This window comes from Rhincodon typus, chromosome 28, assembly GCF_021869965.1.
Source record: "Rhincodon typus isolate 14 chromosome 28, sRhiTyp1.1, whole genome shotgun sequence".
NCBI classification, from domain to species: Eukaryota; Metazoa; Chordata; class Chondrichthyes; order Orectolobiformes; family Rhincodontidae; genus Rhincodon; species Rhincodon typus.
The window spans coordinates 20,933,775-20,949,953 of NC_063359.1; the positions used below are offsets into that span (position 1 = coordinate 20,933,775).

Here is a 16,179-nt window from a genome sequence, read left to right on the forward strand (position 1 = left end):
AAGGTGTAGAGCTGGATGAACACAGCAGGCCAAGCAGCATTAAAGGAACAGGAAGGCTGACATTTCAGGCCTAGACCCTTGAAGGGTCAGCCTTCCTGCTCCGATGATGCTGCTTGGCCTGCTGTGTTCATCCAGCTCTACACCTTGTTATCTCATTTTTTGTTTCTGTTTGTTTTGTAACCTTTTTTAAATGGCTAGAAATGTACTAGTTTGATTCATCTATATGAACACATAATGTAATTACAGCATATATCCCAAATTTGGTAACAGCCAAGTTTAAAGAGGAAGAAAGACTTTTTTTTCTTGTTTTGTGCAATCATATAAAGCAGTTAAAATAATTTGGGATGTTTTGATTACTTGATCAGTTTCTTCCTAATCAGCCAGAACAGACTTGTAAGTCAGTCTACAATTTTCCAGTTGCTTCTTTATTCTTGTATATTTATTGAATTACCAGCTACTTGTCCATGTTATCTCACATAGAGACAGGACTAAGGGCAATATTATACTTAGTCAGGTAAAGACTCAGAATAATTAGACCAGGCCATTTAATAGAGTTTGTAAGTGGAAGTGAGTAAATGAGTAGAATAAAAATAGAGGGATAATTGGAAGAAGGAAGTGAGGCCTGGTTAGCAAAATGTATCCTTTGTTGGGCCAAGAAAATCTTTTGAGCTTGATAGAGGGTGGTGATTTAACCAATTGGTGGAGGAGAGGCAGAGGCCAGAAAATGCAATCTGCTGGAAAAGGCAATTTTGCAGCTTAAAAATCAATTTTATATATTGGTTTGACCATGGTGTATTGTGCCACAACTTGCCATGACCTAAGAGCCCATCTTTGCCCTTTATTATAACCACTGCTGCCAGAATGTGTGGTTTGATATGGATGAGGCAGTCCATTACTTTGGCCTAGCTAGTAGGGAGTAAGAGAGGACATAAACAGTAAAAAGGCACAAATTTAAAGTAATTTACAAAATAAGCTGATTTTTCATTCGGCATGTAATTAAGGAGTGGAATGCATTGTTTGGAAGTGTGCTAGAGGCAGACTCAATCAAGGTATTCAAGAGCGCATTAGATGATTAATTTAATGAAAACAATGTGCAGGGTTACAGGGAAAAGGCAGGAGAATGGCACTAAGTCATGATGCTCATCTGGAGACCTGGTGTGCGAATGAGCTGAATTACTTCTGTGATACTAGAGATTTTGAGAGTTAATTAAAGTAAGCAATAAAAAATTTATTGCATTTCCGTAAACTATGCACAGTTACATGAGCATTTCTGCATCTCTCCACGACCATCTCAAAGAAGCTGTCCATTTGACATCAGCAATGGGTGGTGCTAATTTCTCTGCCACATATTAACTATTTCAGAATCAATCAGGCCTTCAGAAGGAAAGTGTGTTTCTGCTTTGTAGTAAAAAGCATCTCCAGCCTGAAGATAGTCAGTTTAATTCCCCTCATCAGTTGCTTAAACTTTTAGTAAGTCAAAGATGTTTATAAGTGTGAACCAGTCACTCTGTGCCTCCTGCAAACATGTGAAAGTATCTGGAGAAGGAATATCGTGAAACAGTGGTCTGATCAACAACAGGATCATCTTGGCAAACCTGGTGGACAGGAATCCAAGTCTTTCCCTTGACCTATTGCACCTATGTTCTCTTTTCATCTGCTTGCCTCTCTGTATGTGTGTGTAGAGGAGAAGTTTGAGGGGAATTAAAATTAATAACTGAGAGCTTTGTTAACCATTCATAATTGTTTATTTGTAGTTAGAATTTATTTGTTTGTAATAATTAGTAAATCTCTTTAAGTACAGAAATGTGGCCTGTGCTTTTTCTGTCAACCTAGATCTAAAAGACAGGTAAATTGGGGAAGTCTGCATATTTTTTGTAAAAAACCTTTAATTTTTGGGTTCCTCACAGTGTGGAAACAGGCCATTCGGCCCAACAAGTTCACACTGCCCCTCTGAAGAGCATCCCACCCAGACATATTTTCCTACACCTGATTTCCCAAGTCTAACTCGCTCAACCTAAACATCCCTGGGCACTATGGGCAATTTAACATGGCCAATCCACCTAGCCTGCGCGTCTTTGGATTGTGGGAAGAACCCGGAGGAAACCCAAGCAGACACTGGGAGAATGTGCAAACTTCACACAGACAGTCACCCAAGGCTGGAATCGAACCTGGGTCCCCGACGCTGTGAGGCAGCAGTGCTAACCACTGAGCCACGTGCCTCCCATCTTGTAAATAATTTTGTTACCAGTTTTTTTTCCTTGGAAATATCATCCTTTACCTTCACCACATGTCTGTTCTAATCCTCGATTTGCTGTTTTCTTTTATAAAAAAAAAGTTAAAAGTGCTTCTAGTTTCTTCTTATAGGCACTGTGAAAAATTACTTGATTTGCTGCTTCAGAGATAGTAGGAACTGCAGGTGCTGGAGAATCTGAGATAACAAGGTGTAGAGCTGGATGAACACAGCAGGTCAAGCAGCATCAGAGGAGCAGGAAGGCTGATGTTTCGGGCCTAGACCCTGCTAGACTGGTCTGATGACATAATTGCTGGTCCACTCGAGGAATGCCTGCTGAAAAACAATGCATGTAGTTGCATTACCACTGCACTGTGCCAGAGCTGAAATTCTCATGACAAAGTCCTTTGCCAATGAGAGCAAAATCCATTGTCACATTGGCATCTTTTCCACAGTGGTAACTAATTGCCCCCTTTTCACATCAAAGCTGATACTTATTGAATTGCTGAAGATTTCATATTATAAGTTCCCTCTAAATATTGAAGTTTGGCAGGCATTTTTATTTTTAAAATATATGTTAAATTCATGAAAGTGCAGTATCCAAATATCATCCATGACCCCATGTGCTTCAACAGTTTTTTTTAACTTATTTGATAATTTAACTTATTGTTCAGGTGTTGCAAGTTTAAATCAGAGTGCACTGAGTCGACCAATGCAACGAAAACTGGTTACCTTGGTTAACTGTCAATTAGTAGAGGAGGAAGGTCGTGTTCGAGCAATGCGGGCAGCAAGATCACTTGGAGAAAGGACAGTTACTGAGCTCATTCTGCAGCATCAGAATCCCCAGCAGTTATCGGCCAATTTGTGGGCAGCAGTGAGAGCCAGAGGTTGTCAATTTTTGGGACCAGGTAAGTGGTGAAGTAAAATTCATCTTTTAGAATTGTTATTCCTCCTAAAAAGTTTCTGGTATCTAGTGACTGAAGCTACATGTATATCATTGTCAGCTGTAGCTCAAATAGTAGCATTCTTCCCCTATATTGGGAGGCTTTGGGTTCAAATTCCATTCGAGACCTGAGCACAAAAATATAGTTTGACACTTTTGTTTTAAATTTCGCTTTTTGAATATGGAGCAACAATTAAAAGCTGAAGTAATGAGGACCTGTGTTTATAATAATTACCTGTTGGTAACAGAGTAATTAATTTGTGATGAGAATATTGTAAACGAATCTCTGACAGCTAACTTAAGTTCATTTAAATGTGCTCCAGATTTCCAATGTAACTTCAGACCAGCTCTAACTTTGTGTAGTGAGATTAGTTCACGCTAGTGCAACATTTTCAACGTATCCCATGATAAGTCAGAGAAAGTGATAAAATTCTCACAATGTTAATGAAAGCTCATTATCATTTAAACATATAGAGCACAGAATGGTACAGCACGTTTGGGCACAAATTTTTGATTTCCTGCATCTGATGACTCTTATCATCTTTTTGCTTTAAGTTTCTGTAATATTTGCACACATGAAACAGTGAGAGCCATTAGCCTCCCTGTTGTTTTGATAGTGAATAATGGGCTAGTGTGTTTTTAGGGTAGGTATTGTAAGTTGCCTAACAGTATATACTTGACCATGTTGAAGGTAATTTTATATTTGAAGTGTAGCATTTCTGTATGACTGGATGGATTTGAAACATTTGACATTTTGGTTCTTTGTTCCTTCCAGATATAGAGCTGATTCCATTGTATAGCTTAAATAACTACATTTGAGCATTGAGTTGCTGTTTGAACCTGGCTTGTCATTGTTAGATCAAGGTTGAGCTTTACCTCAACTCCATCTTCCCCACAAATGTTCCATATAACTTGACATCATAACAAATGAGTTTTTTTTTTTAGCATTTTTGTGTATCCGAATTATGATGCTTGTGTTTCCCTTTTTTTTTGTCAGCCATGCAGGAAGAAGCTCTTAAATTGGTTTTACTTGCATTGGAAGATGGGTCAGCACTCTCTCGGAAAGTGTTGGTTCTTTTTGTTGTTCAGAGGCTTGAACCACGATTTCCTCAGGCATCTAAAACTAGTATTGGTCATGTGGTACAACTCTTGTACCGTGCTTCATGCTTTAAGGTACAACCTTTTTCTATTTACCCAATTTTCTTTTCTCTTTATTTTTCCTAAGATCTAAATTTTATGTATTTTATTTCAAGTATTTAACTATAATTGCAATAGTGAGCTGGATATTTCCTGCCCCTGACTAATTTCCCAAGCATCATCATTGTCCAACCTCTCTTGCTTTTTCTTAAATTTTGTTCTTAATTTTCCTCACCCCCTTTATGTTGTGACATTGCAGGAAGGAGTTCTTTCTTTCTTCGCCACTGTCTTACCAGACCATGGGACTGCTCTCCCATGAGAGAGATGTGACTGATGGTGGTTTAACCTGAGGGTCACTGTGCATCAGGCGAGAGGAGAGGTTGGGAAAGAGAATCCTTCAGAGTAACCTCAGCTAGAGCAGGAATTGAACCCATGCTGTTGGTATCACTCTGCATCACAAACCAACCATCCAGCTAACTCAGCAAATCAACCCCTCACATTGCAGAAAAGGGGCATTGGAAACCAGGTCTTGTACTTTTTTTAGTGCTACAATTGAGTTTGATCATGAGAAGATGCTGGGAAAATCTGCACATTGTGATATTCCCTTTCTAGTTTTTAATCTCCTGACCCTCCTGGTTTAAAACAAAAGTACCTTCTTTCTCCTCATCTCATGGGACATCAACTTATGAATTTACTGAAAGGAAGTCCAGCCTTCTATTACATTAATAATATATGTGAGCCTTGGAGCACACTTTAATGATTAATATAAACATATCAGATTAGCATTAGAAGTGGTGAATTTGATGAAAGAACATAAGTTAAAGAAAATCACACTGTTTATTGGTGTTACCTTATCATATGAATATTGTGTGTTCTCTTCTACCTCATGATAACAATGTCAGCTATTTTTTAAGTTTATTTTTTGTTTTGCTATTAAATAAAGGGCTGCTTCTATCCCTGGTGCAGACAGATGAAAAATTGACTATTTTAAAAATGGCACTTTTGCAAATGCAATGCTGTATATACAGCTTAACTTTTGTGGTCTCAAGTTGGTCTTCAACCTAGCCAGCAAAGCAGAAATCATAATGGATGATTTTGAAAACTTACAATTTTTAATAAGGGTCATTATTTAAATAGAATACAGTGTAATGTTACCTAAGTCAATTATACAATTCCAGATAAACCATTTGTTGGTGCTTATTAATGCAAATTTTGGAAGAAAATATCGGAATGTGACAGTAAGTGAGGTTGTAGAAATGCTCGCCGAGCCAGTAGGTTTGGTTGCAAATGTTTCATCACCTTGCTAGGTAACATCATCGGTGCACCTCCGATGAAGCGTCTGTGTTCTGTCCCGCTTGTTATTTACATGCCTTGGTTTGCTGGGGTGGTTGGTATTACTTCCGGTTCTGTTTCTCCGTGGTTTGTACATTGAATTAGACCCTATGTGTGTGTTGATGGAGCTCCAGTGGAATACCAGGCCTCCAGGAATTCCCTGGCATGTCTCTCTTTGGTTTGTGCGATTATGGATGTGTTGTCCCAGTCGAATCCGTGTCCCTCATTGTCCATGTGTAGTGAGACAAGTGAGAATTGGACATGTCTCTTGGTGACTAGTAGGTGTTCATGTATCCGAATTGTCAATTTTCTTCTGGTTGGGCCTCTGTAGTGTTTCTCACAGTTCTTAGATGATATTTTGTATATTACCCAGTTTTGCTGGTTTTGGGTATGGGATCCCTTACATCCATCAGTAGCTATTGTAAGGTCGTTGTTAGTTTGCAGGCTACTCTGGTACCTAAGGGTCTGAGTAGCCTTGTGGTCATCTCTGAAATGTCCTTAGTGTGTCTGGTCATGTTGTGTCTTCCTTTTGTGGTCTGTCTCAGAGGTAACAGCAGATTGTGCTTTTCAGTTATCTATTCCTTTTGAAGACTCCTGTTCTGCTATGCATAGCTCCAGGTTGCTGCTCATTTATGGGCGTTGAGGTGGTTGCTAGTGTAATTGAGTATCTGGTCCGTACGTGTGGTCTTTCTATATATACGCTAGTCTGCAGTTCCCTGTTGTTTTCGCGATCTATCATTATGTCAAGGAAGGGTAGTCGGATGTTGTTCTCTGCTACTTTAGTGAATTTTATCCCGGTAAGGATGTTGTGTATGTGCCAGTGGGTTTCTTCTAGTTTTGTGCGTTTCGTAATCACGAAGGTATCATCTATACATCGGACCCAAAGTTTGGGTTGTAGTGGGGAGTGCTGTCTGTTCTAATCTTTGTATTACTGCATCTGCAATCAGCCCTGACATTGGGGTTCCTCTTGGTGTTCCATTGATTTGTTTTTATATGCTGCCGTTGAAGGTGAAGTGGGTTGTGAGGCACAAATCCAGTAGTTTCAAGGTGGTGTCCTTATTGATGTTGTTGGTGCCCTCGGTTGCCTGCCTACTTGATTCGTCCAGTAGTGTGGCCATTGTCTCGTTGGCTAGGCCATTGTTGATGAATGTAAATAGTGCTGTTACATCAAAGGATATCATCATCTTCTATCCTGGTTTCCTTGACAATGTTGAGGAATTCTTGGGATGAGTGGATGGAGTCAGTAGTGTTGTTCACTATGTATTTCAATTTCTGTTTGTAGTTCTTTGGCAAGTCTGTGTTGGTGTGCCTGGCAGTGAGGCAATGGGTCTGTGGATGCCCCCCCCAGTTTGTGTACCCGAGGAATCCGTAGAATCGGGATGTGTTGGATCCCGCTGGCTTCTATTTGGTAGTCTGTCTTGCTGATGTCTCCTGAGTTGAGTAATTTCTTCAGGGTCATTGTAATCCAGTTCCTAACTATCGTGTCAGGTCTGTCGCTACCTGTTGGTAGGTGTCGGTATCCACTAGTAGCGCATTCGTTTTCTCTTTGTGTTGGGTTCTACTGAGCATTGCTGTCATGCGTTCTTTGTCCACTGGTAAGATTACAATATTCCTGTCTTTCTTGAGTTTTTCCAGGGCTTTCCTCTCTTCTGTGTTGAATGTGTTCCAGTTTCCTTTTTTGTTCAGTGTTGGGACTATCATCTGTCTGATGGTCTGTTGTACTTTTGTGAGTCCATTTGTTCTTTAGTGTTGATTCCAGTGCAGCCAGGAAGTCAGTCTTTTTGGTGTCTCTCTAGTTATAATTGAGTCCGTGTACGAGGATGGTCTTCTCAGTGTCTGTAAGTTGTCGGTCCGAGATGTTTTTAACTCGTGAATCTGTGTGTCCGTGTCGTTGATGTGGGTGATTTTGGACAGCTTTTCTTGAAGGGCTATTCTTTTTGTTCTGGTCTTTTGTTGTTGTATGCTGATGGCTTGTATTTGTGGAGGCGGTTGTGGGCATCCATTGATCATAACCCTTATCATTCTGCGGCCGTTCTGTTCAGCTGTCCTCCGTGCATAAACAACATCCTTATCGGGATAAAATTCATGAAAGAAGACGAGAACTACAACCAACTACCCTTCCTGGACATAATGGTAGAACGCAAAAACAAGAAACTCCAGACTAGCATACATAGAAAGACCACACATACGGACCAGATACGCAATTACACTTGCAACCGCCCCAATGCCCACAAACAGAGCTGCATCAGGACGATATTTAAACAAGCCACAAAACATTGCAGCAACCTGAAACTACACAAAGCAGAACAGGAATACTTGTATAGAGTCTTCAAAAGGAATGAATACCTGAAAAGCCCAATCCACGTTACCTCTGAGACAGACCACAACAGGAAGACACAACACAACCAGACTTATTAATCACCCTACCATACATCAAGGATATTTCAGAGATGACCACAAGACTACTCAGACCCCTAGGTATCAGAGTAGCCCATAAACCAACAACCACCCTTTGACAACTAGTGACGAACATGAAGGATCCCATACCCAAAACCTGCAAAACTGGGTTAATATACAAAATACCATGCCAGGACTGTGAGAAAAACTACATAGCCCAGACCAGAAGAAAATTGACAATACGGAAAAATGAACACCAACTAGCCATCAGGAGACACAACCAATTCTCACTTGTCTCACTACACACGGACAGCAAGGGACACGAATTCAACTGGGACAACATATCCGTAATTGCACAAGCCAAACCAAGACATGCCAGGGAATTCCTGGAGGCCCGGTATTCCAACCGTAGTTCCATCAACAAACACATTGAATTAGACCCTGCGTACAAACCACTGAGAAACGGAACCAGAAGTAATACCAACCACCCAGCAAACCAAGGCATATAAATAACAAGCGGGACAGAACACCAACGCTTTACTGGAGGTGCACTGACTATATTACCTAGCAGGGTGACAAAACGTTTGCAGCCAAACTCACTGGCTCGGCGAACGTGTCTACAACCTCATCCACAACCCGAGCTACAAATCTTCTCAAACTTATGACAGTAAGTGATTCAGCCATTTAAGCGGCCTTCAGTTGAATCGTGTCTGATCTGTATCTTCATCCCAATTTAGTCCTGTCACTATTTAATATCCGTGCCCTCTAAAAAAACATTTTACCAATTGTTGTTTTAAAATCCTTAATTTAATTGTTTTCGACAGCATTTCTGGAGGTGTAAGTTTACTACTCTATGAAGAAATGCTTGCTACCCTTGCCCCTTAATGGCTTTGCTTTATCCAAGAAGTTGGAACAGAAGTAAACCACAGTATCTATTGAGTCTTTGCCATTCAAGATGATGATTGCTGGTCTTGGGCTTCAACTGTACTTTCTTATCTGCTCCTCATATCCATTGTCTCATTGAGATATCAAAAATCCATCTACTTCTGCGATAAAGGCCAACATCCCTTTCTAATTGTATGCTAACTTTCCAAGTTCCTTGAATGAGCACATCCAAGTCTTATCAGAACATCAACGTTTTGAGTTTCATCACCTTTTCAAATATATTCTGCTTTTCTGTTCTTGCAATAAAAAAGAATAGCTTGACACTCCTCTGATTTGCTCCATCCACCACATTGTTGCACACACTTGCTTAACCTATCTCTATATATTTGTGGTCTCTGTGTCCTTCCCACAGCCTGCCTTTCCACTTAGTTTTCTATCATCAGCAAACTTGGGTACATGACTCTGTGTCTTCATCTGAATCAATAAAATACATAAGTAGCTGAGGGCACAATATTGGTCGTTGTGACCTTCCACTAGCCACAGCCTACCAACTTCCTGCTTGCGACCACGCTCTGCTTTTTGTGAACCAATCCTGTATGAATGCTAATCTAATATTCCTAATTCCATATGCCCTTATTTTACCTATTAACCTTTTGCATGGCCACTTATTCAACACCATTTGGAAATCTAGCTTACTGCATATACTGATTCCCTTTTTGTTCCTCTACTAATTAGATCCTCTCAAAATTCCCACACAATTTTTCAAGCAGGACTTGCTCCTTATAAAATCATGTTGACTTGTTCGAATCATTCTATACTTTAAGCATATTAAAATTTATTAACAAATAGATACTAGCATTTTTCCAATGACTGTTGGGTATACTGGCCTGTAATTCCTGGCTTTCTCATAGGAAACCAGCGTCCGATATGCTGGGACTCAAATCTAAGGAATTTTGGAAAATCATAGCTTGCATATTCATCACCTCTGCAGCTATGTGTTTTACTACCTTAAGTTTTTGTTTTTGTTCTGGACTGTCTCTGTCTCTCGTCACTAAATACATCTTCCATAAATATTAGACATTTCATTGCAACATCCACACTCCTGTTTCTGTATTTAAATAAATACTTGTCTAATCTAGTCAGTTTGACTTAACCATTTTAAATGGTCCAGCCCTTTCAACAATGCATCTCTTCTGAGGGTAGTATATTTTCCCAAAATGCTTTGATTTAGATTGACTGCAAACAGAGTTAACTCAGCACTGACTGATGAAAAAACAATAACTAGCCTCAAATACTGATATTTCTTTTTCCCCTGTGCTATTAAATTTTTCTATGGTTTTGTTTCTTACTGTGGCTGTTTCTCTGTAGGTTACTAAAAGGGATGAAGACTCTTCTCTGATGCAACTGAAAGAAGAGTTTCGTACTTACGAAGCTTTGCGCAGGGAGCATGATGCACAGATTGTTCATATTGCCATGGAGGCTGGGCTTCGAATTTCCCCTGAGCAATGGTCTTCTCTCTTGTATGGAGATTTGGCACATAAATCACATATGCAGTCCATCATTGATAAAGTATGTGTTGTAGAAAACATGTAAATGATACCTTTTTTTTCCAGTGGAGTGTTAAAGTTGAAGTGTGACTTCAGCTCAGAACACATTTACAAAACATTGTTTAGCCATTTTAAGACGTGACAAAATTTTAGTTTGTGAAAAGAATGTTAATTAAAGGCAGATTTGTTCAATTCCTACCTTAAATCTTGCATTATTATTTCATTACAAAATAGTATGATGCAATTTATGGAGTATTTAAATTTTTGTATGTTAGACTTATTAACTGCTACTTATTAATTGCTGGAAAGTTTTGTCTTCAAGCCTGATTATCTTGCTCATATAATAACTGCACACCAAATGTGGCATAAGTAAATGCCCCCCAGCTGCGTTATATTCTAGCCACAGTGTCTTTCCAGTGGCCTTTACATCCATTGATAGGTATTGACTGCATAGTTTAGCTTTACATTATGCATAAGGTTGGTTTCTTAATGGTTGAGCATGAGCAAGGAATAGGGATTCAGTGTTACTGTTGAAATTTAGTGATAACTCGTTTCTCAGAAAATGCTTAGAACAAGTCGCTTACATATTGTCAAGGATCTAAATATATAATTGCAATAATGGCTGAAAATGGGGAAAATATATTCTACCTTAATCAACACTTGCATGATATTTCAGTAGAGGCAGAAATGTTGCTCCAAAACAATTAGTATTCACATAGCTGTAGATGTATGCATTACATGCAATCACTATACTGCAAATATGGTATATGTTGTAATTCTGGCTAACTTGAATTGAAACTAACCAATTTAAAATTAATGTAGCCTGTCACTTTACAGTTTTGATGTGCAGCTGTAGACTCTCTTCGAGCTTTAACCTTTTGGCATATTTGAAATCTCATGTCAGTTTTTGTTTTTTACCAAGTTTGATAGTAATGGTTAAACTTGCAGTACAGTTTCTGATAAATCTTTGCTACAAAACTGATTGTGTAATTGATTATTTTGCTTAAAAGTTACAAAGTCATATTTTAATTGTTTGCTTTAAGCCGTTCTTTACCTCTGTTTCTTATGAAGCTCCAATCCCCAGAATCTTTTGCAAAGAGTGTCCAGGAATTGACTATTGTCCTGCAACGGACAACGGATCCAGCTAATCTGAACCGACTCCGATCCCATCTTGAACTTCTGGCTAATATTGATCCTAACCCAGGTATATATGAATTTGTAACATTTCTAAACCAGAAGACCATTGAATTTCAAAGAGTATTCTATGTTCATCCCTTGATTTTATCCGGATATTTTGGAAGTGGTTACTTTCCTGGAAGAAATAAACTATTACCAGTGATATTGCAGCTATTGCACTACTGCTTATTTGTTGGTTAAGCCACACATAAAGTAGTTTAGATTGCTTGGTTCTGATTTCTTAAACTACACCTTACTATTTTAGTGGGTTGGCCCTTTGTATTTTATCTTTACTAACATTATCACATTAGAACATGGTCGTTTCAATGGAAATTGAATAGCTGGCTCAGTTCTAAGGAGCATGACACAATATGGCTGTAGTCCAATCAGCCCACAACATGCTATAATTGATTCTTGGTCCTTTGTGTTAGCTGATTTCTGCCAGAGCAGCAATAAAGATTCTAAGATTGACATTTGCCGAGGATGGGTTTAGACTCCTGATCATTATTCGAATAGTTACTACTGGTTGGATGTGCACCAAGATTAGGTCAGAATTGATGATAATTCTGCAATGACTAATCAAAATGGTCACCGTCCAGAATAATACTGTTCGGATGAGGTGCCACAAAAATGCTAAAAAATATGTTTATGAACTTATAAATGGTCAAAGAGTTTAAAAGCAATAGTTGACATGATTTTAGCATAACTAATGAATCCTTAATAGATTATACTGTGTTGTTTTACATATTGCAGGAAAATGTGTTTTGTGTCTTTGTCTTTAAGATGCAGCACCTCCAACATGGGAGCAACTAGAGAATGCAATGGTAGCTGTAAGGACTGTGGTCCATGGACTTGTGGATTTCATCCAGAACTTCAGTAAAAAAGGCCATGAAGCACCACAAGTAATACTTCTGTTTTGTGATTTTTTTTTTTTTAAATTTTAAGTGTCCATCTTTGCAGTTGTAATTTTTTTAATCTGTTGAAATAATGTAAGTGGAACCGGATCTAGTTATAATTAAAATTAACTATTCAAAGTAAGTTTTAAGACATGAACAGAACTGTTTTGCATTGAATTATTTCACAGCAAACATTTTAAAGTAATTTGATTATTGCTGAAGAAGATGTTTTCTGGAAGCTTTTTATCTTGCACTCATTAGAAAATTCACACAAAAACTATCAAATAAAGGGAAAATGATATTTTGGGGACAGTGCTGACTTGGCAAGTGGACTGTAGGAAAGGTGTTACCTCTATTCAACTCTAGAATGCACCGTTTTTTGACAGCAGTTAACTGCCAAACTTTGTTTAAATTTTAAACCAGACAAGTTGACTGTGATTAGCCAAGGCATTGCCCTGAGAAATGAACAAGAGAATGTCTGTGGCTTTGACAATTGAGTTTAAACAGTTGCAGTTTGGGTATATGTTCTTTCTACAGCAAAGAACAGGGCTTGTTTTGTAATATATTCCAGTATGTAAAAATGTGCTACATGTAAGCTCAACTGACAATTCTAAATTAGTTGCCAGTGTAATTCGTTGAACACTGGGCTATTTAGCAAATGAACTGGCCATATGGTTGTGCAAATTGCCACAATCAGTTTTAAGCAGGTTTTTCGTAGACTGTGAAAGATCCCTTCACACTTGTGTGGTCCGTACAGGACTTGCCGATTGATAACAGTTCAGTGTCCAAATGTTCATTTGACATTGTTGCACCACTCAAGGAAGCCATAGACATTTATGCTGCAGCACTATATCATAGTGATTCAGACCCCCCCCCCCCCACCCTCCTCCATTTATGAATCAGTATTTGTTGACCTGACGAACTCAAACTTGCTCAATTGAGTTCTGTTCTAACAACAATATCTGTGCCAGACATGGTATCACTATGGGACCCCTGCTGCGCCCAGCTCTAGCAGACATCTTTGTTGGTCACCACAAGAAATGTGTCTTCAGTGGAATGATAGCCACCCTCCTCCTCCATGTATCTTTCCGATGTGCAGATGATACATTTGCTATATTTGAATCTGCCCCTGTATGTACAAAATTCCTGATGTCCTAACAGGCTCCGTCTTGCAGTCAAATTGACCTTTGAAATAGAGCAGTCAAATGAGCTCCCATTCCTTGACATCTTAGTTGAAAAATTAACTGAGGGTTCTCTACTACTGCATGATGCAAACCTTGTAAAATGCTTTGGGATTCCTGTAATTCCACGTGCTGCAACATGGGCTTGACAGAAACGCCATAAATATGGCACAAACCATTTGTTCACCATAAAAGCCTGATGCTGAAATAGGGCACATCAAAACCATTCTGTGGGATAATGTCTGCCCTGATCAGATTTCTTGCTGTATGATGCGCAAAGTCTTGATTGCACCTAACGTCATCACTTTTGTCCTGAAAAGTACCCAGTTTGCAGATTACCCTCAAAAGTAAGATATCTCAAACCTTTGTGCAACGGGTGATGCTAGCTGTTTCCCACTGCTACATTGCTGTCAAACCGAATCAAACTGAAAGATGTTCTGTCTGTCACAAATGAGTAACTTGGTATGTGAATTTCAAAGCCACTGTGTTGCTAGGTATGCAAGCTGCGCATTCCAAAGATTGGTTGATCGTATCAAATAGGATATTCCCTTTGCTTGTTTGCTTCAAGCCATATTCTGACTCTATGCAAAAAGCTCCCATTTGTAAAACTCTCAAATAAAGCAAAGAACCGGAGATCTAAAACAAATGAAAACAGAAGTTGCAGAAGAAACTTAACAGGTCTAACAGCATCTGTGGACAGAATAAATACTTTTTAAGTTCTTTGACTATGCTTCAGAACAGTTCTGAAGAAGTGTCAATGGACTCAAAACGTCAACTCTGTTTTCTCTCCACAGCTGCTGCCAGATCTGTTGCAACTTCTATCTCCAGTAACTTCTGAGTTTGATCATTGTAAAAATCTCAATGCTAAATTCAACATTGGATGTGATTCTGGAATTGGACAACACTTGATAAGTAATCCTGAACATGCAAAGAATTATGCTGACAACCAGTTTGGGATTGTCAGTCAGGGTCACAGTGTGGCATGCTTGTGTGTACTGTACTGTAGATATTAATACACAGGGCCCTAGTCTTTGCAAACATAAGCATGTAGACACACTGCACCATTTCGAGATAGATGACAGCCTTTCTCTGGTTTGGCCAAAGCATCCCTTAAGAAACCATCAGAATCAAACTGCCTGGTTTAAAGTTTAAACAAAGCTTGGCAATTAACTGTTAAGCTTTATTACCTCACGCGTTTTCCCTGGCATTCGGTACATTCTCCAGGGTAGTATAAACGTTTATTTCCCTTTACTTTACTTTAATATGTCTTGTGAATTGTTCTGATAAATCCAAGACTAATAGCTTCAAGAAAATGTCTTCTTTTTCAGCACTGCTGAAGTTATATATTGACTGATTATTTATAATACAAATTGATCACTACGGAGCTAGAAGTAATTCATTGCCATTGATGATGGTTCTTTGTAATTTTTGAAGGTGTAGCAAAAATCAAATGTGCTTAGTCATATTCGTGATATTCATTGTTACTTTCAGCCACAGCCAAACAGCAAGTATAAGACCAGCATGTGCCGAGATCTTCGACAACAAGGAGGTTGTCCTCGTGGAGCTAACTGTACCTTTGCCCACTCCCAAGAAGAGTTGGAAAAGTATATGCATTCTTTAAATTGTTTCTTTTTGATTTATACCTTTTTACCAATCATTATGGAAAACAAGTCTATTTTCTGTCACCATGACTCCATTCTACAAAGTCAGTGATGAAGATGTCCTCATTTGTGAAGAATGTTGGTGCTGTGAAATGTAACACTTTTGGGCATAACTGTATCAAGTGCTTTCAAATGTAATTCTAAAATGGCAGGATAAATTTATTACCAGTCAAAGATGCAATTCCTCCACCTAAAAAGTACAGCACACTGTCTCTTCTATACTAACGTGGGTAAATGCACTTCCTGCACTAGCTGCTGTTTTGTCAACTCTGAGGGAAATTAGAAACTTTATTGATGCTGTCATTCTGAACAAAATATAAACTGTGACACAAATGAAGTCTATTTTGTCACACGATTTTGAGCAAATTTTTTAAAGCTTATCAAAAATATTAATAAAACAAAAGTAGCAGTCCATGCACTTATTTTGAGATTTGTTGCAAAAATACAATTCTAAAATTTAACTAGTTAATTTTGCATATTGCATCATTCAGAGATGGCTTTATCAATATTGACCTCTTTTTGGCCTTTATTTCAGAATAATATCATGCAATTTTATGCTAGTTCAGTTCCTTTGAAACTGAAAGGTTACAGGTATGAAACTCGTTTTGCCCCGTGTATATGTTCCCTTCCTGAGCATTTCCAGCACTTTCCACCTTCTTTTATTAATTTGTTTTCTAAATTATTTTAGAGTTCACATTTTGTTGTGAATGCAATGTGCACATTCAAATTGAGAGCTTTGCCTATTCTGAGATAGTAGGAACTGCAGATGCTGGAGAATCCGAGACAACAAGGTG

General features: G+C 38.7%; 1 protein-coding gene across 1 annotated transcript in view; it reads left to right on the forward strand.

The window, feature by feature from the left end:
• Window positions 1-1,120: 1,120 nt before the first annotated feature.
• The window catches only part of rc3h2 (ring finger and CCCH-type domains 2), a 66,937-nt gene continuing 51,878 nt past the window's right edge, over window positions 1,121-16,179 (forward strand). The window contains exons 1-7 of the mRNA XM_048613367.1: window positions 1,121-1,202; window positions 2,905-3,138; window positions 4,171-4,346; window positions 10,293-10,493; window positions 11,543-11,675; window positions 12,431-12,549; window positions 15,216-15,328. Coding sequence (XP_048469324.1) covers window positions 1,121-1,202; window positions 2,905-3,138; window positions 4,171-4,346; window positions 10,293-10,493; window positions 11,543-11,675; window positions 12,431-12,549; window positions 15,216-15,328 — 1,058 coding nt within the window. The remainder of the gene's footprint in view (window positions 1,203-2,904; window positions 3,139-4,170; window positions 4,347-10,292; window positions 10,494-11,542; window positions 11,676-12,430; window positions 12,550-15,215; window positions 15,329-16,179) is intronic.